General features: G+C 44.3%; 2 protein-coding genes across 2 annotated transcripts in view; one reads left to right on the forward strand and one right to left on the reverse strand.

Moving 5' to 3' along the window:
- The first annotated feature begins 338 nt into the window (after positions 1–338).
- LOC128743769 (uncharacterized) lies at positions 339–733 on the forward strand. The gene has a single exon (XM_053840431.1). The coding sequence runs from the start codon at positions 423–425 to the stop codon at positions 666–668; it is 246 nt and encodes an 81-aa protein (XP_053696406.1). The 5' UTR covers positions 339–422; the 3' UTR covers positions 669–733.
- Positions 734–1614: 881 nt separating this feature from the next.
- LOC128739289 (cdc42 homolog) overlaps positions 1615–24889 on the reverse strand; it is a 30752-nt gene continuing 7477 nt past the window's right edge. Inside the window, exons 2-5 of the mRNA XM_053834768.1 lie at positions 21870–22149; positions 21376–21485; positions 21115–21312; positions 1615–3373 (exon numbers count right to left, since the gene is read on the reverse strand). Coding sequence (XP_053690743.1) covers positions 3284–3373; positions 21115–21312; positions 21376–21485; positions 21870–22047 — 576 coding nt within the window. The 5' untranslated portion in view covers positions 22048–22149 and the 3' untranslated portion in view covers positions 1615–3283. The remainder of the gene's footprint in view (positions 3374–21114; positions 21313–21375; positions 21486–21869; positions 22150–24889) is intronic.

Consider the following 24889-nt stretch of genomic DNA (forward strand, 5'->3'; position numbering starts at 1 on the left):
ACCTAAGGACCTAGCATAGGAAAAATACAAAATAAACTCAGTCGTATTTTACGTTTTCTTTTAGAATGCAATGTTTTTATTAGAACATCTTTTGGTTATGTCTAAATGAACTTGTATTTTTACGTTGAAAGATAATGTGTCTAATAATTATCAAAAGTAGGCATTCAAAAAAAAATCAGACACATGTATGTTTTTAACCTAGCGAACAATCAAAAAACAATTAATTGCAAAGCAGGTGACTACCTTTTTGTAATTCGACTGCATGTTGAAAAGTTGAAAATTTTGTCGATCAGTGTATCTAATGTCAGATGTCATGTCACCATTATTTTTATGCGATCAAAATATCAAAGGCAAAGCCATCAGCAACAACACAGAAAATAAAGTTTTTATCCTGTCAACCTTATAAGTTCGGTCACGGCAAGATGCGAAAACAGTCAAAAAATCAACTGCTGGATCGGCTACATCGAGGTGTCGTTTATACCTGCATAGGAGTAACGCTGTGGGGCAGCTGGGTGCTAGGAACCCGACTGTACCATTACTATACCGTCGTCAAACCGGCTCGAAGAGCGGAAGAACTGCGAATGCTAGAAGCTGGCGCTAGTACGGGACCGGCTCTAGCTTCCGCCACCGGCGGCCAGTTGGATACGGCTCCGACCCTCAGGTCATAGGAGTTATTCGCCACACGTTTTAGCTGCTAGATTATGTAATGATATAATAAAAAAATTACTCTTACCTGCCTATAAAATCTGAGTTTGATTTTTATTTCGCAATGGTCTCGAATCGCCTTTTAACCGTGTTCTGATCTGACATGAGCAAGTTTGACTTGTTTGTTCATATCGACCCTCAATTGCAAGCGAAATATTCAATAGCATAAGGACTTATGCTTTGAAGTCCAGATTTAGCATCATTCCGCATTATGGCATCCTTTGCGTAAAGCAATTAGCGTAAGCGATGCGGCAGTAAAAGTTGTAAGAAAACTACGAAACCTAATGACCACGATTCAACCAAACCCAGATCCCAATACAGCAGTTGAAATCAACCGTCAATGCACGTTCATCCTATGTACCTACTGATATTGACCGCATTAATCGATTGGTGATCTCTCGGTTATGCAAACTAGATTGAGAGCACTTACAAAACACTGATTCACATTAACATAAAACGATTTTCACGTTCACCCGCGTTCGCAGCTTACTTCGATCATGTTGCAATTATGAATTTTAAGTCTTATGTTGGCCATATCGTTTGTAAATGAAGTGTTGCGGCCCTATAAAATAATTAGATGATGGCCACGTGTTCAATGCCATTTTCATTCCATACTTCTTTCAAATTTTATATAGAAATTCGTTCGGATGAGCGGGCCAAGCCTATATGGGAAAGAACCTTTGCCCTACATCACAGTGGATTAAGGTTTAAACCTGGTTCATTCAAACACGCGTTATTGACTTTTGAATAATTGAGAAATAGTTATTTTGAGCATGAATCCTTAAAATAAATAACACGTGTTTGTACCTTAAGGGAAGATTTTCGTTGTGTTCTAACTCTCAGGTTCTAACAATCGGAAAAGGAAATTAAAAAAACAATAAACAACACGAGCGGTTTAGTTTTGGCATGAAGATAATGATTTTATTTATTTAAAATAAAATATATACGAAATATATATTAGCGCTGATGTTTTTTTTTGTTATCCTACAAGATTAGGCAAAATCTTGTCTCTATTGTTGCTTTTTACTTTTTGTTTGTTTACAGAACTTACGGAACTAGAAAACTTAGTTTTTTTCTGCCGTTACTTCGCTCTCTACATTGGAATTGCATACACTTAGGTGTTTTTCTTGTGTTGAAAAAAAAACTAATGGAAAAAACAAAACACTTTAGCAATACGAAAATGTCGCTTTTTAGTATTATTTTATATAATTATTAAATATAAATCTATTCTTCCTAACAGTACAGTATCTCAACGATGGAAATACGCGAAAGAAGAAGAAAAAGGAAACGGATTAGTGATAGAGGAAGAATTAATGCTTAAAGATTTGTTTGAAATCGTTTCGTTCTTCAGCACAGGATGGTTGGTTGTGTGTATGTGTGCACAGTACAATAGTTCAATGGTAAAATGCAGAAAACACAAATTGAAACCAACGCCAACGGTGTTGTGAATGTGATTGACAAATGCACAATGGAAAATGTTGACAACTTAAAAAAACTGGAACATAACGTTGATTCGGGGGAATTTTCAGTTTCATGCATGCAGATTTTTTGTTTCGTTCTTTTTGATAGATACTTGCATACAATATTGTTTATTATTTGCGATTCCTAGCAATTATATCTGTTACCGCTTTTGTTTTAGAGTTTAATATATTATGTTTAATTTCAATAAAAAACCTAACTGCGCAAAAAACTGACACACAAGGGTTGTTGGTTTTGTTTTTTTGCTTATTTTTCTTGCCTCGCTACTAACCCCTGCCTGCAATTTTCGTAGCACGACGCAAATACTAATACGAAGGGCCCCCCAAACTAGTGGGAGCGTGTGTGTTTACTTTTGTTGGTTTATGTGTGTGTGTGTGATTGGTTAGGATTTGCCAGACTGACTGACTGTTCAGCCCTCTTCTCAGCTTATAAACTTTTTTAGCACTCAATCCCTTCCATAAACTTCTCTGGCGAGCGGTTTGCAACTGCTCCTGCCTATCAGTCGAAAGCTCGAACGATCGTTCCCTAGTTGTAGTATAAATTGTTAATAATTTCATTTTTTTTTGTAAAAAGCTGTATAAATTTCCTCTTCTTGTAGGTAGTTTCAAGTTTACCTTTGTTCTCAGTTGAAAAAGGTAGCAACATTTTATTTTACTGTGTTATGCCTGCCCCTGCCAGAAATCTTCTGGTTTAGACCACTTAATAATTGTATGTTTGCTTTTGTATCTTTACTTTGTGTTTGTGAGTTTTGCTTTTCTCGTTCACTAAAGGATGGTTGATTTTTGTTATTTTCGTAAAACGGTTGGCTTGTTCTAGTTCTTTAATACAATTGTAATTCAATCCTTCCGCTCTAGTACATAGATAAAGGTCTTAAACAAAGTGTTAGTATTAGTACCAATTTTTTTTACTCATTTTTCGACTTTTCTGGAAAGGTTTGCTTGTCTCATCAAAACAATGCTACACCCTCCGTTGTTGTTATGTTTGTATAACATTGGTTAGATTTTTTCTTATTTTGTTACCGTTTTTAAACCATTTGTTTTTTTTTTTGTTTGTTTGCTGCTGACGACACTTTTAAAAAACAACACAAACTCGGAAGAGCTTACAGAAACTTGCACTTCCTTTTTTTCGCTGGCTCCGGGGGTTCCAACGCGGCTAGGATTGCTTCATCGAATACGTTCTTAAGTCCTTTCTGTAAGAGGAATAAAAATTTAACGCATTGCTGAATTGCTGAACGCGAATACCTAAAAGTGTACTGTTATGTAAAGTTTGAAAATAAATTTAGTGTAAATGCAATGAGAGCGATTGTATAACAATTCCCCGAAAACCATTTCCCCGAAACCCGTCTCCCCGAAAGATATTTCCCCGAATGTATCAATTCCCCGAAAACTCTTTTCCCGAAAGATATTTCCCCGAATGTAATAATTCCCCGAAATATATTTCCCCGAATGTACTAATTTCCCGAAAGATATTTCCCCGAATGTACTAATTCCCCGAAAAATATTTCCCCGAATGTACCAATTCCCCGAAAAACATTTTCCCGAAGGTATCATTTCCCCGAAAACCGGATTTCCACGAGTAAAATTCATGTTACATTGCATTGCAAGCCTGTTGTCAAGTGTATGTCTGGTCTTACCCAAAAATTTTTTCCCAGTATCTTCAAAGTAGAAATATATGTAAGATTATACGACATACGGGGAAATATTTTCCCCGAATGAAGTTTTTCTGAAAAATACTTTTCCGAATGTAGGTACTAGATTCCCAAAATACAGATTATAAAAACCAATTTCTCGAATGCCGCTTCTTCGGAAAGCATGTTTTTAAAAATAAGCCTTTACTTCCCCTGCGCAGCATTATAGAATAGGTGAAGCAGTTTTATGCTGCAAATCTGATAAGTTTAAAATTTAAAAACTGGGGTTGAGTACCACAGAAGGCTGCAAATCAAAAAGTAGAAAAACACATAAAGCTGAAACAATTGAAACGTCAATGAATTTTGACGGAACATGTAACATACTATTTAACACCTCAAAACAAAACCAGTTTTCACATATTCTTGCTGATAAAATAACTTCTGCTCGTGCGGAATCAACTGAAAATTAGTTACTACGACTGGGTATGCGGAAATTCACAAATTTGTGCGTGCGAAAGTCTGCTACATCCAACGGTGGATTGGCTATCATTTTTCTTGGTGAATAGATGGATCATTCTTCGTGAACAGACGCAGAACTTTGACCTTCTTAGGTCCCTTGGTATGATTTCCAACGTAAAAATCGTTTTCGGATCATGTAGGTAAGGTCAGTGCCGTAGCGTGCGGTTGTCAGACTAGCCACCGCTAAGGGCGCTAGGTCTTAAGGGTGCAAAAGCAATGCTCCAATAATATTTACAACCCTTTTTTACCACACTTTCACTCGAAACACTGTGTAAAGGTCAATTAAAGGTAATGACATTATATTTCATGAAAAACTGAAACAAAATTCGTCATTATTTCAAAGATATTCTCGCATTTTGCTATTGATATTTGATACCGCTCATCAGACGGCGCACATCTTCTTCAATTACGGTCTAGGCAAGCAAAGTCGCTGGTGACTGCTTCTTTCTTTCATCTTCAGTCAGAGAATTTAACTCTTGCAGTAGGGAAATATCGACTGTATGTCAAAACATTCGCAGCCTTCAGTCTACTTAATTGTTGGTTATATGCTGTCCTTACTCGCTATCGCTCGTTCGGACTCAACTAAAGGATAACCCCTACTAGTCGGCAAACCTAGGAAAACACATGCACCTAAATAGAGGTGGTTTCTGCGGGGGGGCTGCCCCCCCGCAGTGGCCGGCGCTTCCGACGGCGGGTCGCCGGCGAACACTCGCGGCCTACGGCCGTCTCGCCCTGAATCATCTAGGAAACGTTTGCTACTAGCACGATAAAATAGATGCCACATCTTGTAATAAGCGTAATTCATTGTACTCGTAACATTGATTTTAAAAACATTCGTTTATCCGAGAAAATAATTTTCGGGGAAAGTCGAAAATGCGGGCAAATGCGGTAATTAGACGATGCGCGAAAAATCCAGAAAAGAGAGATACTTAATAAACTGTAAGATAGCAGATGAAGATGTGGTTGGAAGAAAAGATATTAATAATTATAATAATACCTACTGCAGAATAATTTGGTTTTGTTTCCTGATGTAAGTTAATTCCTTTAAAGAAATGAACGCTCCATTTATTTTTAACTTTGGGTTACTCGTTGTTAAATATTTTTCTAGATATTGGTTCTTTCTTGCCAATAGCTTTTTGGTAAATAGTACTTTCTGAGAATCAGTTCTCTGGAATTTGATACTTGGAATTGGTTTTCTGGAATTTAGTACTTCCTGAGCATTGGTTTTTTGGAGAATGATTCTTTCTGGGGAATATCGGTATTTTATTTTCTGGTGTTTAGTTTTCTAGAGAAAGTCGGACAACCATTCGTTGAGTCCGTGAGGTGCCGCAATTGCGTGCGACGCCTAATTTCATACGCTTGGTCTAAAGGTGGCGGTTTCCTAGCGGAAGATACAGAACATTTTCGACAAAAATGTTTGAACGTATACTCTCAAGCATTCAAACATTGTTGAAGGAAATGTGCATGTTTTGTTCAGAGATATTGTTGACTTTAATACCATTTGCACGGAACTAGGAGCCAAAATTAGCCGAACGGAATTTGCGCGCCTCGGATCAGTAATGCCTAATACTCTGATCTCTGATGTGCCTAGCTTCAACACCTATATAATTTGTGACCTCGAAATATAAAACGTTACTTTTCGGGGAAATGGTACATTCGGACAAACGGTTTTCGGGGAAGTAGTGTATTCGGGGAAATGGTTTTCGGGGAAGTATTATATTCGGGGAAATGGTATTCGGGGAAGTAGTACATTCGGGGAAATGGTTTTCGGGAAAGTGATACATTCGGGAAAACAGTTCATTCGGGGAAATAGGCTTCGGGAAAATATCCTTCGGGGAACTGGGTTTCGGGGAAACGGTTTTCGGGAAAATGTTGTACAACCATGAGAGCATCATTTTGTCGTAAAGGGTTATTGCAAATTGCATCAAAAACGCGAAATGCAAAAATCTTGCAAACAGTTTACAAGTAAAATGCTACCAGCGAGCTGTCAAATATTTATGTCAACTTATTGCACGTGTCAATCCCAATAAATTGACATGAATAATTGACGGCTCACTGCTGGAATTTTGCTTGCAAAATGTTTGCAAGTTTCTTGCATTTCGCGTTTTTGATGCAATTTGCAATAATATATTCCCTGAATTAATATACAGGGTGCGTAGTAATAACTGTCAGTAAAGTAAATGGTCACAAAAATAACACACTTGCATAAACTTTAATTTTGAGTGTAACATTTATCTTAGTCCTATTAAAAAATTCTCACTTTATTTTAATTTGTTGATTTGTATAAAAATATCAACAGGCCTTCTGGCCCTACCGATACACTTAACCTAGAATCTACGTGCTAGTGCCAGGAAACGAGTTTTCAGTGCCACGCGGCTGACGTTTAAGTCGAACCTATGTGTAAATCGATTGAAATGGCGTTGCAGACCGGTGATTAGCACAATCAATGTGCTATAGTTGGTTCGCCGATGCAGTACACACAGAAATGGACCGTTACATAGAACACGACTTTGGGCGTGTATGTTGAGGTTCGCGAGTAGACATGGGCAATCCACTCTCGAGGTCAGCATGTCGGCGACAGCCATTGCTCTGATCACGACGCGACGAGTGTTCAACAGGTCAATATCGATGAGTCTACAGTGTTGTTCTTTGCAGGGCAGCTGATAGGGCTCGTTCTAGGGCAATCTCCGAAGTGCGAAACGTATAAATCGGCGCTGCACTGACTCGATTGGGTCAACTCCATTTTGGTAGTAAGGACTCCACACAGGAGCGCAGTACTCAAGGTTGGACCTGACAAGAGCGCAGTAGACAGCTTTGAGGCAGTAGATGTCGTTGAAGTTCTTGGCGATCCGCATGATAAATTCCAGATTCCTGCAGGCATTGTCGACAATATATGCGATGTGCTGTTTGAAGTCAAGCAATATTCCCAAGTCCTTGACACAGTTTTCGCGGCGTAAAGGCACGTCTGATAGCATGTAGTCGAAAACGAGAGGGTTAAATTTCCTTGAGAATGTAATTATTTCACATTTGTCGAAATTAAGCAGCATACGGTTATCTGTACACCATTTCGCAAAAATAGCTGCTCTTGCAGAAACGCGGCATCGGACGGACTATCGACTTTAGCATACAGCTTCAGATCGTCGGCAAAAGAGAGTCACGGGCATTTGAGCAGGAAGTTGACATCGTTGAAGTAGACGAGGAAAACCAAAGGTCCGAGATGGCTACCTTGTGGAATTCCAGAGTTAGCAGTGAAAGGTCTGGAGGTAAACCAGTCGATGCTAACTTCTAGGTGGCGGTCGGAGAGGTAAGAATTAAACTATCGTAACAACGAGCCTCCGATTCCCAGTTTGTCCAGTTTGGCGATGGCGATGCGATGGTTCAATTTGTCGAAAGCGGCGGAAAGGTCCGTGTAAATGATGTCCGTATGCGACCGGTCGTCAAAACTTTTTATCACATCGGACGTAAGAGTTAGAACATTGGTTGTCGTGGACCGGTTGGGCATGAAGCCGTGTTGATCGTCTACGAAATATTGCTTAAAGAATGCGAGTAAAGGTGCATACACGACAAGCTCGAACAGTTTCGATATTGAGTTTTGTGCAGAGATGCCGCGATAGTTATTGACATTTCTCCTATTCCCCTTTTTATGAACAGGAAACATGTATGCCGATTTCCTTATTATTGGGAGGACACCTGTACTGATTGATAAACTGAACAGGTGGCTCATCGGAGCAGCGAAGGCATTGATACACTGTTTCAGCAGAAGAGACGGAATACCATCCGGTCCAGAAGAACGAGAGGATTTTAGCTTCGCGGCGGCTGCTATGACCATCGCGTCGTCGATGGAAAGGTGAGTTAAACAGTTGCTAAGTGCGGGGACGCACTGGACGGCTGCGGAAATTTCTCCTCTTGTCAACCTTTCGTCAGTAAATACACTGGAGAATTTCCGATCGAATAGTTGGGAAATCTGTTCTGTGTTAATGGTAGTTTCATTACCCGGGAACATTACCGAAGGAAGCCCGTTGTCCTTCCGCTGTTCGTTGACGTGCTTCCAAAAGGATTTTGGATTCCTTTTCAATCTGCGTTCGATGTTGCTCAGGTAGTTCCGGAAGCAGGAGCGACTCAATCGTTTGTAATCGTTTGTAACGTTGTAATCGTTTGCTAGTGGATGGAAGCGTTTTGCGAAAGCAAAGTAGACTCGATTTTCTGCTTAAATGCGCCGCAAGATCTCCTTTTTGTGATCCCAACGATTACCGTCCACGAAAAGTGCACGTTCATCTTTTTGAGCCTCTACCAATCATGTATTTGGTCTGCGACGCATTTACTTTTAGCCCAATCCTACTAGCCTCCGCTTTCAGTCTAGCGCAGATGGCCTCCGCCGTTGCGAAGTTTCGGCCTACAATATCAAAGTCATCTGCGTAGCCAACAATTTTGCTACTTTAACTGAAAATTGAGTCTCTCGTTTCGATTTTGCTCGCCGGATCATCTTCTCAAGGACGATGTTGAAAAGCATGCAGGTTAAGCTGTCAACTTGTCTCGACTTTTGCCGCGCTTGGAAGGGACTCGATCCTATTGACTCTAATAGTCTCTCCCAGCCAAGATTTGAATTTGAGATATGAATATACTTACCACGATGTCAACTGGAAGGTGTAATTTCAACATTTACCTTTCAATTTTTTTTTTAAGTCAAATGAAGAAGCCGGAGTATATACCAAAAAAGCTTATGATGATTGAAAATAATTCCTCATTTCCTGAATAAACCCCTTAAGGTTAGGGTATGTAATTTTTTTTTGTAAAACCCCCCCTAAGAAAAATTTATGGCTACGCCCCTGCTGTCAATCCTTTAGTGCTCACCAGCTTTAGTTTGCCTAGCTATCAAGTCAGGCGAAGAGGCAAGCCACTTTTCCGAAGAAATAAAATCCGGAAAAATATCCTCACATCAAGCTTGTGAGCTTTCGTCTGGCAAGACGGTGCAAAATCTTGTTTGAAGCAGTATGGTGCATTCTCGTAGTGGTTTTGACGATGAGCAGCAAATGGTGCTTTGAAACATTATCGCTGTAATATTTAGTGCTATTTTAACATCAGGTTCAATGAACAAAAATGGAACCTTCAAATATTTGGATAAACATCCCCGTACCATCACCCTGGAAACATTCCTTAACCGTTGAACAGCTAGTTTGTCCCGACGAATATCAGAAAGATGTGCTGCATATATCCGATCATTTTGTTGGTTGTGGTGATCCTGTAACAGGAACAGTTTTTTCGTCAGAAAACAGAATTCCACAATTACTATGCCGCTTATGCAGCTGCCGACATCTTTCGACGCTTGGAACCTTCTGATTTTCAATCAAAATGTGCACCCGTCGTTTTTTTCTGTTTTTTTTTAATGGAATCAATTGAAGATCATCTTTCAAAGTATTCTTCCTGGTTGACTTTGAAACTCCCAGTTCATTAGCCATCTTACGTCCTGATTGATCTGGTTTCCGTCGAACTCGCTATCTTACTTGTTTGATGGCTTCTGGTGTTCTTACAGTGCGTTTGCAGCTAGGTTTGGAGAATATTTTTCAAGAATTGGTTCCCTTGTATCGCTCGATGGTACGAAAGATGAATATTCGTTTATTCCGAGTGGGTTCAGCTTCCTTAAAATCACCTCTATTCTGTATTTGGAACAGATCTTTATTTCGTTCGACCTGTTTCGACTTAGTTGTTTTGCCCATTTAATTTTGTTGGCGAAATGAAGAATACCATCTATGTACTACTATCAGCATTAGTGTTATGCAACGCTGTCTGTTCGTATAAAGAACTAAATATGTGAAGCAGCACTTGTTTTGTGATAGAAATTTAGTTCTTTATCCGAATGTTCTCAACAAGAAGTAGTCCACTTTACCCTCTTGCACGCTATAAACGTTTCTTTCACCTTTTTTCTACTTTGTTATTCAGTTGCTGTTTGACGGTTTATTCGTTCTAAACGACTCACCTTTTCAATCAACTAGTTAATATTTTTTTCTCTTCCGATTCAACAAGTAGGCAGAAGTGAGAATCTTAAATCACAATAAATCACAATAATTTCTGATACAATTCATTGGCACTGGCACTGGCACACGCAAACCGCTGCGATGCGCATCGTTTTGTTGGTGCGTTACACTGCGGCAGGGATGATTCCTCCTCAGAATAAAAAACGAGAAGAGAATAATTCACACTTTACTCAGTCGCGATTTATGTTGCTCCGTTTTGTTTGAAGTTTTCTCTTTTTACTGATCGCGATTGCTCAGCGACCTGCTCATTATTCTTCTCATTGAGAAATAAACTGAGCAACAAAGTGTTAATACACTTTTTGGCTGCCCATGATATGGCACAAGAAAAACTGTTTAGACTTCTCGTAGCGGCAACAGTGCAAAAAATGTTGTATATGAGGATGGTGGATGATAGATATGGTCAATGTAATTCCCGTGCCGTTGCTTGCTGCAGTACGAGCGCACAATGAGAATCTAAAGTTTGTTTATATTTCTGTTTGTTTTTGGTCTGTTTCTCATTGCGTGGATGTATTTCTCATTTGTGGCAGCAGTTCTGCTCATTGTGTTGAATGAAAAAAGTTGCACTTTTTGCACAATGAGTGAGGAAATGGCAAGCCTGCACTGCGGTGTTAACAGTCATTGTCACCGTCACTCTTCTCGAAGAGTAATCGATGTACCCAGCGGTGTTGTTCCCCACATACCCCCGGGCCATCACCATTGCCCGGTCTTCTCTTCCAGTGTAATCGCTTTCAATGCTTAACACCGCTAATTTGGATGTTACTCTTCTGAAGACTCCGCTCTTGATTCGGAACAAAGCCTGCCTAATCCTTCCATCTTTAGAAATAATTGTCTCTTCCACAATCCCACGAACCTACAACTTCCGATTTTTTTCCATCCATCACGTAAACCACATCGCCTACCTTTAATGGTTTAGTTTCCTCAAACTATTTGCTACGTTGGTTTATCATTGGTACATATACTATACGTTTCTATAACTCTTCAGCTAACTGTTGCGACCGGTGGTAAGCGTTGCGAATAACCTCTGCCGTATGTGGTGGTGGTGGAACGATAAGCGGTTCGTTCGGCGACGCACCTCTGCATCGATCGATCCTTTGGCAACTTACGTAAGAGGGCGTGAGTTGATTAGGTCCTCTACTTCTGTTATCGACGTTTGAAAAACTTTATCTGTCAGTTTCTTTCGACACGCACCCATAGAGTCCTTCACAGTCCCAACGAGGCGCTCCCACGAGCCTCCCATGTGAGGAGTAGAGGGAGGGATAGATCGCTAATTGGTACGGGCTTCGGGTGTTGCTTCGGTGCATTAATCCTCGATGACACGAATCTTTTCGATGATTTCCTTGCTGGATGCCTTCAGGTTTGTGCCTGTTCCGTCTCCAGCCGAAAATAACCCGCACCCAGCAGCATACACTGTTAGCATCGCACAACACACACTGTCATCATCCCGCAGCTATAAAAGCAGCCCACCCAGAGAAAATCATTCCATTCCGTTTTCAGCCATCCAGCCGTTCACCTCGCAGCAGTAGCAATAAGCCGAAGAACAATTAGAATAAAGTTTGTTAGCATAGCAGCCGGTGTTTGTTTGGTTCACCGTCCACTTCCCCACTGGATTTTCCCACTGAAAGGAGAGCGAGCAAAGTCAACCCCCAGCCCTTATAAGCGCTAGATGAAGAGTTAATTTTCTCACCGAGACTTTTGCTTTTGCTTTCGCTGCCGCTACCATACAGTCCACTGCCAGAAGATCGTTCAGAGGCGAACATCTTTTTGGTCCAACCCGAACCGGATTAGAAGCCATCCCGACGCCGCACCTAGGCGTGCCGGAAAGGATTGAACCTGGTGGAAAAAGCAGCATTCGGCTCTGTGCTAACAACTTGTTACCGAACCGAATTGCTACCGCTGCGGCGTGCACGCAAGAGTTTGTTTGAACGTGTTCGATCGTGTTCGCGTTCGAAACGTGCCACACCGCTACCGTTATTGAAGTGAACTTGTTTGAACGTGTTCGTTCATACCGAATTGTGTTCGTTTGCACTCGCGTTCGAAACCTTCCACCATTATTGAAAAGTGAACTTTTTGAACGTGTTCGTTCCTGCTGGACGTGTTCGAACCGTTATTGACTGAACATTTTGAAAAAGTGAACGTGTTTAAACGTGTGGCGTGTCACGATTTTCGCTCGTCGCGTTGCGATTAATTCGTCAAAAATATTTTTTGATTAAGCGATGCCCGTAATGCATTCGCCGTCGCGTTCGGAAAACGGTGAAAAAGAGGACTCAGCATCATTTCACGGATTTGAAGAAGCTGGTGCTGTTGCTGTTGCTATGAATCCTGTCACCGAAAAGGAATATCATGTGGTCTGCCGTCAGCGCTCTCAAGTAAAGCAGAAATTAGTGCGTATTCAACGAACGCTCATCACCAGTGCAGCAATTGGTTTAGCACAATTAAATGTGCTATCCAAAACGCTTTCTGCTGTATACACGGAGTACAGTGGATTCCATAGCAAGGTGCTATCGTTAGTATCGGATGAAGACCTGTTCCAGGAGGAAAATGAATATGATGCCTTCGAAGATATCTACAACAATGTGAGCAACGCCGTGGAAGAGCTGCTGCTGGAAGCAAAGAACCGTGCAGTACCAACATCTGCGCCTAACCCGTCATCTCAACAAGTGATTATCCAGCAACAGGCCCTCAAGATGCCAATTCCAACGTTCAGTGGAAGCTATACTGAATGGCCGAAGTTTAAGGCCATTTTTACCGATCTGATGGCCAATTCGGGTGATACAGACGCCATAAAACTGTATCATCTGGACAAAGCGCTTATCGGAAATGCCGCAGGTGTACTAGATGCCAAAATCCTGAGTGAAGGGAACTACCAACAGGCCTGGAACGTCTTGATGGACCGCTACGACAACAAACGAGCCATAGTGGAGAGCCATTTCCGAGGACTGCTGACATTAAAAAAGATGTCTTCCACCGCCAATAAAGAACTTCGTGCCCTCGTTGATGAAGCAGTCAACCACATCGAAAGCCTGCGCTACCTCCAGCAGGAGATCAATGGAAGCCGAGCATTTCTTCGTTTTCTTGATCGTGTCAGCTCTCGACAAGAGTGCACGCCAGGCTTGGGAAGCAACGCAGAAGAAGGGTGAGTTACCGAATTACCAGCAGACCATCGACTTCCTGAAATCCAGATGCCAAGTTCTGGAGAATTGTGAAGCAGCAGGCCAGCCAGCCCCGTCGAATCCAAAGCCCCATCCACCACAAAGAAGTGTACCACAAAGAAGCCATGCTGCATCGACCGGCCCATCCCAACCACCAGTCTCTTGTGAAATTTGTGGCGGTTCCCATCGAAACGTCCAGTGTTCGGCCCTATCCAGCCTAACCCCAGCCCAGAAGAACGAGAAGATCCGAGCAGCTGGAGTCTGTTTCAACTGCCTGCGCAAAGGCCATCGATCCAAAGATTGCCCTTCCGATAAGACATGCCACAAGTGTCAACGCCGACATCACACTTTGCTCCATGAGAATGAAGAACCCAGCCGAGGTACGAAGCCCAACGTATCACTTCCCACCGAGACAATGGCGATCCCGCCACCGATACCAGCTGCAACAACATCGCAGATGCCAGCACCAGTGAACCAACCGGTTTCAATAACGTGTTCCGCAAACTTCGCCCAATCCACCAAGACTGTACTGCTGTTGACTGCGGTGGTTCAGGTCTACGACAGGAGAAATCAAGCACATCCATGCCGTGTGCTGTTGGATAGCGGTTCCCAGGTCAACTTTATCACCGAAGAGATGGCCAACCGTCTTGGCATCCCAAAGAAGCCAGCCAACATCCCAATTGTTGGCATTAACGCCCTACGAACCCACGCTCGTGATAAGGTGACCATCAAGTTTCGATCCCGTGTATCATCGTTCCACACCAGCCTGGAGTGTCTGGTAACTCCGAGAGTAACTGGGACAATTCCAACTTCCAAGATCGACATCGCCCATTGGATGATCCCAGAAGGACTGGTCCTTGCCGATCCCAAGTTCCACATTCCCGACAAAGTGGACTTGCTGATTGGTGGGGAATTATTCTTCGACTTGCTGAAGCCAGGTCACCTTAGCCTAGCAGATGGATTACCACAGCTACGTGACACCCAGCTTGGGTGGATAATAGCTGGCGTCATCATCGAACCACCACATGCATCCAACGTTTCTCCCATGTACGTCCACGCATCGGTTGCAGACATCGAGCGGAACATGCAACAGTTCTGGCAAATCGAGGAAGTACCAGACGTCCCCAACCTGTCGACCGAAGAGATAGCATGCGAAGCCCACTTCCTATCTACCTACCAGCGTGATGAATCTGGAAGATTCATGGTCCAGCTCCCGTTCAATAGTGATCTTCCCCTCCTGGACGACTGTCGTGCTCTGGCCCTAAAGCGTTTTCTGATGTTGGAGAAACGACTCGTCCGCAATCCGGAACTTCGAATTCAGTATGTGGATTTCATCCGGGAGTACGAGGCTCTCGGGCACTGCCGGGAAATCATGGAATCTGAAGACCCGCCCAACCAGCAGAGCTACTACCTTCCTCACCATGCCGTACTTCGACCTTCTAGCTCGAGCACGAAATGCCGTGTCGTGTTCGACGCAAGTGCCAAATCTTCGCCGTCGCATCTTTCGCTGAACGAGGTACTCCACGTCGGTCCAGTAGTGCAAAACGATCTACATCACATCATGCTACGATTCCGTAAATTCAAGGTAGCATTTACCGGAGACATCTGTAAAATGTACCGTCAAGTAGTCGAAGCCCCATCGGATCGTCGATTCTTGCGCATTTTCTGGCGAGAGCAGCCGTCGTTGCCTTTGCGTGTTTTGGAGTTGTGTACTGTCACCTACGGTACCGCATCGGCCCCCTATCAAGCAACCAGGTGCTTGGTACAGCTCGTCAAGGAAGATGGCGAGAACTTTCCCATCGCCGCTCGTATAGTGAAGGAGGAGACCTACATGGACGACGTACTGTCAGGAGCTGACTCGGTGGAAGATGCTATCGTGGCTAAACAGCAGTTAAAGGAACTCCTAAGTCGAGGAGGTTTTCCTATACGAAAATGGTGCTCTAACTCCCAACAGCTGATGGAGAACATTCCTATCGATGAACGTGAGACGATGACTCCGGGGGAGCAAGGAGTGAACGAAACCATAAAAGTGTTAGGCTTGCGTTGGGACCCAACCGCCGATACGCTGAAGATCGCCTATCATCCGAATCCACCTGTGAAACAACCACCAACGAAACGTACGGTGTACTCCGAGATCGCCAAATTCTTCGACCCCCTTGGACTGGTTTCGCCGGTGATCGTCTTGGCGAAACTCCTCGCGCAGAAGCTGTGGCAGCTTAAAATCAACTGGGACGATCCGGTGGATGAAAATATTGCCAAGCAGTGGCAAAATCTTCAACTTTCCCTAATGCATCTCCACGACATCGAGATCCCTCGGTGTGTTATTTTGGACAATGCAGTCGCCTACGAGTTGCATGGTTTTTCGGATGCCTCCACAACGGCATACGGAGCATGCATCTACCTACGGTCCCTTTTTGCTGATGGTTCGGCAAAGCTTCGTCTCCTCACCAGTAAATCCAAACTGGCGCCTTTGAGTGAGCTCACCATTCCACGGAAAGAATTGTGTGCCGCCCTTCTGTTGACCCGTTTACTGGCGAAGGTACTGCCAGCTCTGGATATGCCGGTTCAGGAAGTTGTGCTGTGGAGCTACAGTACGATTGTCTTAGCCTGGCTAAAGAAACCCCTCAACCAGTTGCAGCTATTCGTCCGAAATCGAGTCGCTGTGATCCAGCAGCACACAGACAATTTCCGGTGGGAACATGTACGATCCCATCAGAATCCAGCCGATGTCATCTCCCGCGGACAGCTTCCAGAAGATTTAGCTACCAACACTCTCTGGTGGCATGGTCCGAGTTACCTTGAAGTGGTGTGCTACGAAGTGGTTATTCCGGACGAGATACCTGAGGAAGCGCTACCGGAACTGAAAGCTGCCGTCGCCATCTCGGATGTAAGAATGGATATGCCTTTATTCTTCTCCAATTACAGCAATTTCCGCAAGCTACAACGAATTGTTGGGTACATTCGTCGGTTTGCTAATAATTGCCGTAAGCAGAATCAAGCCGACCGAGAACTCAGATCCCATCTGACCGTCCATGAGCTTCGCCGTGCAACAGAAACCATCATCCACGTCTTACAGCATGCACACTTTGCTGACGAAATCAAACGAGTCCTCGACAACGAACCCTGCAAGAGGTTAGGAAATCTTCGTCCTATTTACACCAATGGTTTGCTCCGTGTTGGTGGCCGACTTGACCGATCGCAACTACCATTTGAAAGTCGCCATCAAATTATCTTACCGGATAAGGATCCGGTGATTCATCGTTTCATCCAGCAGATGCACGTCGAACTTCTTCACGTCGGGCAAACAGGTTTGCTGAATGCTCTTCGCCAAAGGTACTGGCTCCCGAAAGGTCGATCCATCATACGTTTCATCACCCGTCGATGCGTTAAATGCTTCCGAACCCATCCTACGACACCCAATCAACTAATGGGAAACCTGCCAGCGTCGAGAGTGATGCCATCGCCCCCGTTCTCCATAACTGGTGTGGATTACGCTGGCCCCTTCTGGATTAAACAAGGGTCACGTCGTCCAACGCTGACCAAGGCGTACGTAGCAGTCTTCGTCTGCATGGCAACTAAGGCTGTGCACCTGGAAGTCGTCTCCGATTTGAGCACCGATGCTTTCCTGGCATCTCTAAGAAGATTAATTGCTCGCCGAGGAATGATTCATGAATTGCACTCGGACAACGCCACCAACTTCCGAGGTGCGAATCATGAATTGAACAGCCTATATCAACAGTTCCAGAATCAGCAGACTGTGAACGCCATCGAATCCTTTTGTCGCAGCCGTGAAATCGAGTTGCATTTCATCCCGCCAGACGCACCGGAGTTCGGCGGCCTCTGGGAGGCAGCCGTGAAATCCTGTAAAACACATCTGAAGCGTGTCGTCGGCAACGTCCAGCTAACATTTGAGGAGCTTTCAACTGTCATGGCTCAAATCGAGGCCGTCTTGAATTCCCGCCCTTTATTCGCCATCTCGAATGACCCGGCGGATCCACGAGTTATCACCCCGGCTGACTACCTCATCGGACGACCACTCACCGCTCCAGCTGAGCCCTCCTTAGAAGACGTCAAGGTTTCCCGTTTGGCGCGCTGGCAACATCTTCAACTCCTTCGTGAACATTTTTGGATTGCTTGGAGCAGAGATTATCTGAACACCCTGCAACCCCGAAAGAAGAACCAACGAGAGATGCCAAATGTTCGCGAGGGCCTGATCGTCCTGCTTCATGATCGGAACCAACCACCTCTCAACTGGAAATTAGGACGTATCGTAGCAGTCTACCCTGGTGACGATGGACTTGTTCGTGCAGTCGATGTATTCTCCAAAGGCTGCAAGTATCGTCGTCCAATCAACAAGGTATCCATCCTGCCTATCGAAGACAACGAGTTAGTTGAAAAACCCGGCGATGTCCTGAGAACCGCGGATCCTTCAACCGTGGGAGGATGTTCCGTCTCCAGCCGAAAATAACCCGCACCCAGCAGCATACACTGTTAGCATCGCACAACACACACTGTCATCATCCCGCAGCTATAAAAGCAGCCCACCCAGAGAAAATCATTCCATTCCGTTTTCAGCCATCCAGCCGTTCACCTCGCAGCAGTAGCAATAAGCCGAAGAACAATTAGAATAAAGTTTGTTAGCATAGCAGCCGGTGTTTGTTTGGTTCACCGTCCACTTCCCCACTGGATTTTCCCACTGAAAGGAGAGCGAGCAAAGTCAACCCCCAGCCCTTATAAGCGCTAGATGAAGAGTTAATTTTCTCACCGAGACTTTTGCTTTTGCTTTCGCTGCCGCTACCATACAGTCCACTGCCAGAAGATCGTTCAGAGGCGAACAGTGCCGTTGTCCGAAATTCCAACGGAGGCCCACGGCGACACGCCAATCTTCGGGTTGCCATTAGGCATTAGCTGACAGATTGTGTGCAATCTCAAGATGCATCGCTCGCATGACTAAGCAGGTGAACAAAACTGTCTATTTTTTCTGCCGGCTCCGATTAACAATGTCCTCAACGGGCCCAAAATAGTCAACCCCGACATAGCTAAAGGGATGAATATAAGGGGAAAGTCTCTCGATGGCTAAGGGTGCCAAACACAACTGGCGGATACCATTAACATTCTCGATGTAGTACCGTTGGCGTAGCTCATTTTTCACCGTTTCACGGAAGCCATGCCTAAAGTTTTCGTGATAATCACTTGGCGACCTTTCGGGAGAATGATGGGAAAACCGAGATTGAACGGCAAGCCTTCAGCATCCTTTCTCTCTTTTTCCATGCGAATAATTATATCGTTATCAATCAAAGGTCTGATCTTGTATAAAGGGCTAGATTGTTCTAGTCGGTACCATTGATCCGAAGGTTGTTCTTGGTTCTTCAGTAGTACCTTCAGATCATCTGCAAGCGAAAGACGCAGGTTATCATGCGCACTAATACGGTCCACTTCACAATTTGGCGTAACTTCCTATCGCCAATCTGTCAGCCTTAAAGTCAAAATTTCACCGATGCGGAGTCCCACAAAAAGCTAGTACTGACGTTGGTCCGACTCCGAATGGATCCACGAAAGCACTGTCCGAGAATTGGACTAGAAAAACGGCTTTACGCTTACGATTTGCACCGTTTTCCCAATCGCGCTCCCAAAACAAAGGCCTGAAGCTTCAACGGCGATACCGTTAGTTATTTAAGTGGGGCCCGTCACCAAAGAACATCGAACTTCCCCGTTAACCACAACACGAAAGTAAGCAGCGCAGCCATAAGCGGCTTCGCTGGCATAAGTGAATACAGCTGTATGTCGCGCAGCTTTTCCGTTTTGGCATTTCCAAAGTACGCTCTTCTAATCGCTTCGATATTCGACACCTGCTGGACCCAGTTGTTCCACTTCAGGAGCAATTCTGCGGGAAGCGGAGTATCCCACACACCCATTACTCCATAACCCCTAGATGAACATTTTGTCGAGCACTGTGAATGGTGACAAAAAACCCATTGGATCAAACATGGACATCGCGTAGCTCCAGAACCCACGGATTGGATTGACCCCGGTGTAGTGGTTGGCATTCAGGCCGAGAACCTCGGTTCAATTCCCAACCCCGCAGAAGTCACTAATGACCCAAACTGCTAAAGTGACTATAATCAAGACAAAACAAAAATTTAATAATTCAGAATTCAGCGAAACTACTCGAACTGTTGCTGCGGCATCCCACACAAGAGACGTATTTTGCCAGGCTTGTGGGGATGTTTGACCATGATAAGTGGTAGGTACCATACGGCGGACGGGTCAGTTTCAGTTAGTTCCTTAACGATAGCCACGTTCATTTAGCAAAAAAAAAGCAAGTGCAACATGGCCACACAGCAGCGCTCGAGTATATTGCTATTCGAGTTTTCAGCATAAAACCATACAAATGTGAAAACGCTACAGTAAACCCTACAAATATAAGTAACTTCGCAACAATACACGCATAACAGAGGGTGATAGTGCGCAAGCAAAATGTATATAGAACGATGCTTTTTAAAGAAATTCCTTCTATGTGTCATGTCAGTTCGTCAGTGGTCCACTGCACTGCACAGTGGCATTCACGAGGAGCTTTAGTAGTCTGATACGTGCCTAGAATTCCTCCTCCAGCAGCAATCGAAGAACCATTACTGCTAGAGTATACAAATTGCTATGCGTTCAACACATCTGCCGAAAAGGAGCTAAATTTCGACGGCTTTAAACTGCAACTGGATCTAAAGGAGCCCTCAATCGATTGTCATGGATCAACAAGGGCATGTCTATGTCTATATCTAGGCCGTAGATGAAAAAATGCAAAGCAAAAATGGAAGTAGCTCAAAGCGACACAGCTTAGCCCGCTTAGTCAAGTGTAAAAGTGGTAGTAGTCAAGTGTAAGTAAAATATTTTTAACCCTTTACTGTAAATTCATCCTTGTTATTTAATTGAAAAAATCGACGGATCTTGTCAAGCTGCTTTATTTTCTCCGTCACCTTTCGATTTAAGCAAGCAGAGCGTCAAAATTTACTAATTTCTAAACATCACTACTGGTAACTACGTGATGCCAAATACTCCACGTTACGCAGAGTTTGTCAAATGAGTGTTGTCCGAACAGGATATAACACAAGAATATGTTTTTTTTTATCAACCATTCCAACACTAAACGACGCCAATGCAAATAAAACCTCTCCCCAGGGATGGTTCGATCACTTCGACTCAATTTTGATTCATTTGACAGTAGCGTCCTAACCGAGCAAAATTTGACAAATTGATGTATGGGTTATTTGTAGATAATAACTAGATCTACAATTTTGCTGAATAAAGTGTTGCTGTATCTTTTTTAATTACGGTGCTACAATGCTAGTACCTCATTAGTAACTAAATGAACGTTCATTTAGTTACTAAAGAGGTATTAGCATTGTAGCGCCGTAACTACAAAAGTTACAGCAACACTTTATTCAGCAAAATTGTAAATAATAACGAGTTCTACAAATGTCTCATACATAACTTTGTCAAATTTTACTCGGCTGAGACGGTAGTGTCAAATGAATCAAAATTGAGTCAAAGTGATCGAACCATCCCTGCCTCTCCCCCAAATAAAGCCCATTCTGATCAACTAACTCACCTGCGTCAGCGCTGAGCACTCCACATACTTGACCGCCTTCAGTTCCTTGGCCAGCTTCTCGCCCTGCTCGAGTGTGATCGGCTTCTGTTTGTTTTTGGCCAGCTTCTCCAGTGTGCTTTGTTCGTCCCGCAAATCGATCTGGGTGCCGACTAGCAGAAACGGCGTCTTCTGACAGTGGTGCGTTATCTCCGGAACCCACTAAAAGTGACGGAATGACTCTGAGCTTCATTCGTTGGATTCAGTTATGTACGCTGGACTTACCTTCTCTTTGACATTCTCAAACGAACTTGGGCTGACTACGGAGAAACACACCAAAAAGACGTCCGTCTGCGGGTAGGACAGGGGCCTCAGCCTGTCGTAATCCTCCTGACCTGGAATGAAACGGAGAGGGTCACGAGGTTAGCAAAATCTTCACAAGTGGAGAAAAATCCGATCGCCGATTGTTTTTCGAAGCCATGCCCGGATGGATGGCCGTTATTGCACTGTATGGTTTTGCTTCAATTGAAAAAAGAATCACGCAACGTGGGCGTGTCTTGAATTGATGAGTCGAGTCAAGTGGCGGCACCGCCGCCGAGCGCTGATTGAATTTTGTTTTCGTAAACGCTCATGACTTTCAATTATTTGCTTAACTCTTAACCATTCGCTCGCTCAAGTTTGCCGGACTGGAGCGAAGGTAGACCCAACGTTCAACCTCATTTCTGCTAGTACTCGTTACTGATAGTAGTAAAACATACCACAACATACAAGTGACTTACCGGCAGTATCAAACAGGCCCAGGGTGTACGGTTCGCCACCGATCATCACCGTGACTGCATAGTTGTCGAACACGGTCGGAACGTACTCCGACGGAAACTTATTTGTCGTGTAGGAGATCAGCAGGCAGGTTTTACCGACGGCACCGTCGCCCACCACGACGCACTTTATCGTCTGCATCTTGTGTCACCTCGGCTATGCAGTTTTCGTTCTCGCACTCCCCCGTTCTCTGTCTATCCGTACCGGTGCGCAATGGCAGTAACAATAACAAAATAACAAATCCTAGAAAAAAAGCGAAAAAATGACTTAGAAATTAACTGAACTTGTTTGCGGTTGATAAACTCGGTTAAGCACCGCCAAAAATGCGGTTTTTTTATTCACAATCAATCGCTTGGTTTGCGCGAGGCGCGACCGGCACATTAGTACAGTAGGTACAGTGGTAACGCGATAACGAACGTGCGATGACGCGAGCGCCCGATGAGTCATCATCGGCGGCGTACTTGCCAATGCAAGGTCTCTTTATTTGCATAACTCACAACACAACAGACCTCGCATCTGTTGATAATGTATAATAGCCACCACCACATATACCTATTATAGTGGCGGAAGGGCAGCACCTGGATGTGCGAAACGAAAACATCGTTCCATATAGTTACAGGGAAGACAGGGAGTTTTGAACTAATGAAAGAATATTTTACATTACATGCAAGAGACTTTGATTCGTTCTAGAACAGTATTTCCCATTATAAGGGTTCACTCAAAAATTAGCTTGCAGCAAAATAGTAGGTATTCGGAATCTCGCAAATCTAAAAAAGGTTCGGAGCCGCTGTTCTAGAGGGTACTCGAAAAAACTTTATTATATGACATAAATGGGAAGTTGTCGATCGATAGAAGTGTGTAAAAGAAATGTAGTGTTAGATCCAACTAAACTCAAGATATTCTATCAGGAGTCTCAACACGTATTGGATAACTTTTTTTTATTATTATAGTCACTTCTTGATTACAGCGTTTTACGAAGGGCAAAGTAGGACCGATTTCCCGCTTGGATGCGCCGCTGGATCTCCTTACTAGTGTTGTTGTCCGCGGTCACCGCAAGCCCAAATACACGAACTCCTCTACCACTCCTAGTTCATCGCCATCAACGGTTACCGTGCGTAGGAGACGCGCGTTTGTTTCCTTTGAGCCTCTTCCTTTCATGTGTTTGGTCTTCGACGCATTTATTTTTAGCCAATTCTCCTAGACTCCGCTTTCAGTCTGGCGTAGATTGCCTCCGCCGTCGCAAAGTTCCTGGCTATGATATCGAAGTCATCTGCAAAGCCTAGAAGTTGGCTACCCTTGGTAAAAATCGTGCCTCTCGTTTCGATGCCCGCTCGTCGGATCACCCCCTCAAGAGCGATGTTGAACAGCATGCAGGATAAACCGTCACCTGGTCTCAACCCTCGCCGCGTCTCGAAGGGACTCGAAGGTATCCCAGAGATACGTACGAAACACATCACTCGATCCAATGTAGCTCTGATCGGTCGCGTCAGTTTGTCCGCAAAACCGTATTCGTGCATTATCTGCCATAGCTTATCTCGATCGACTGTATCGTATTCTGCCTTGAAATCAATAAAGATGTGATGCGTAGGCACGTTGTACTCCTGACATTTCTGCAAGATCTGTCGGATAGTTGGTCCGTAGTTGCGCGAGCCCCCATGAAACCCGCCTGATAATTCCCTACGAAACCTTGTACTATCGGTGACAACCGGCATAACAGGATCTGGGAGAGTACCTTGTAGGCAACGTTTACCAGCGTAATACCACGATAGTTGCAGCAGTCTAGCCGATCACCTTTTTTGTAGATGGGACAAACCACTCCTTCCATCCATTCCTCTAGGTAACTTTTCCTCGTCCCCAATCCTCGAAATAACCCAGTGTAGAGCCTTTGCTAGCGTTTCTCCGCCATGTCTATAAAGCTTTACCGGTGGGCGGTCCTTCCCAGCGGCTTTATTGGTCTTCAGCAGCCCGATTTCTCGTTTGACATCTTGGAGATCAGGTGCTAGGACATTACTATCTTCCATGGGCGCTCCTAGGTTAATTTTTGTTCCGCCTCCTTCTGCGACTTCGCCATCGAGGTGTTCATCGAAGATCTGCTTTTATTTGTCGACCACCTCGTGCTCGTTTGTGATTAGATTCCCTCCCTCGCCCCTACACATATCAGGACTGACCACCGGATAACTTAATAAAACTGCCCGAAGCAAAGGAAAACTCGGTCTTGGGCTGCCACTCGTCAGTCGCCCCTAACACCGGTTGTTCTAGCATCCTCGTCAACAGCGCTCATCCAACGAGTACGGGGTCTGCCTCGAAGTCATCGGCCTCTATCGGGTTCTCTGCTAAATATTGTTTTCGCTGGTCTCTCATCCGGCATCCTTGCTACATGGCCAGCCCATTGTAGCCTGACGTATTTTAGTCGCTTCACTATATCCACATCTTTGTACACTTGGTAAATTTCATGATTCATGTGCCTGCACCACATTCCTTCGTCTAATATGCCGCCAAGAATTGATCGCAGGATCTTACGCTCGAAAACGTTAAGAGCTCGTCGGTCGCTCTTTTTCAACGTCCACGCTTCGTGGCCGTAGAGTATCACCGGGAGAATTAGCGTCTCATAGAGCGCGAGTTTTGTACGGAATTGTAGGCTACGGGACCTCAGCTGGCTACGTAATCCGTAGAAGGCCCTGTTGGCAGCCGCTATTCGCCTTTTTACTTCACGGCTCACATCGTTGTCACATGTCACTAACGTACCAATAAGGTAAACAAATTCGTCGACCACTTCAAAAGTATCTCCATCTATCACCACCGCAGTTCCAACACCCGAAGGGCTACCACGCTCTCTACCAGCCACCATATACTTCGTTTTGGTAGAATTTATGACAAGCTCTATCCTCGCAGCTTCCTCCTTAAGATGCGCGTACGCTTCTTCCACAGCTCTTCGGTTAACACCGATAATATCGATGTCGTCCCCGGCCCTTCGAATAGCACC

Source organism: Sabethes cyaneus, chromosome 3 (genome assembly GCF_943734655.1).
Source record: "Sabethes cyaneus chromosome 3, idSabCyanKW18_F2, whole genome shotgun sequence".
Classification (NCBI taxonomy): Eukaryota; Metazoa; Arthropoda; class Insecta; order Diptera; family Culicidae; genus Sabethes; species Sabethes cyaneus.

Bases quoted from the DNA above. Each gene is read 5' to 3' on its own strand.
- LOC128743769 (XM_053840431.1), top strand. From the start codon at position 423: ATGCGAAAACAGTCAAAAAATCAACTGCTGGATCGGCTACATCGAGGT.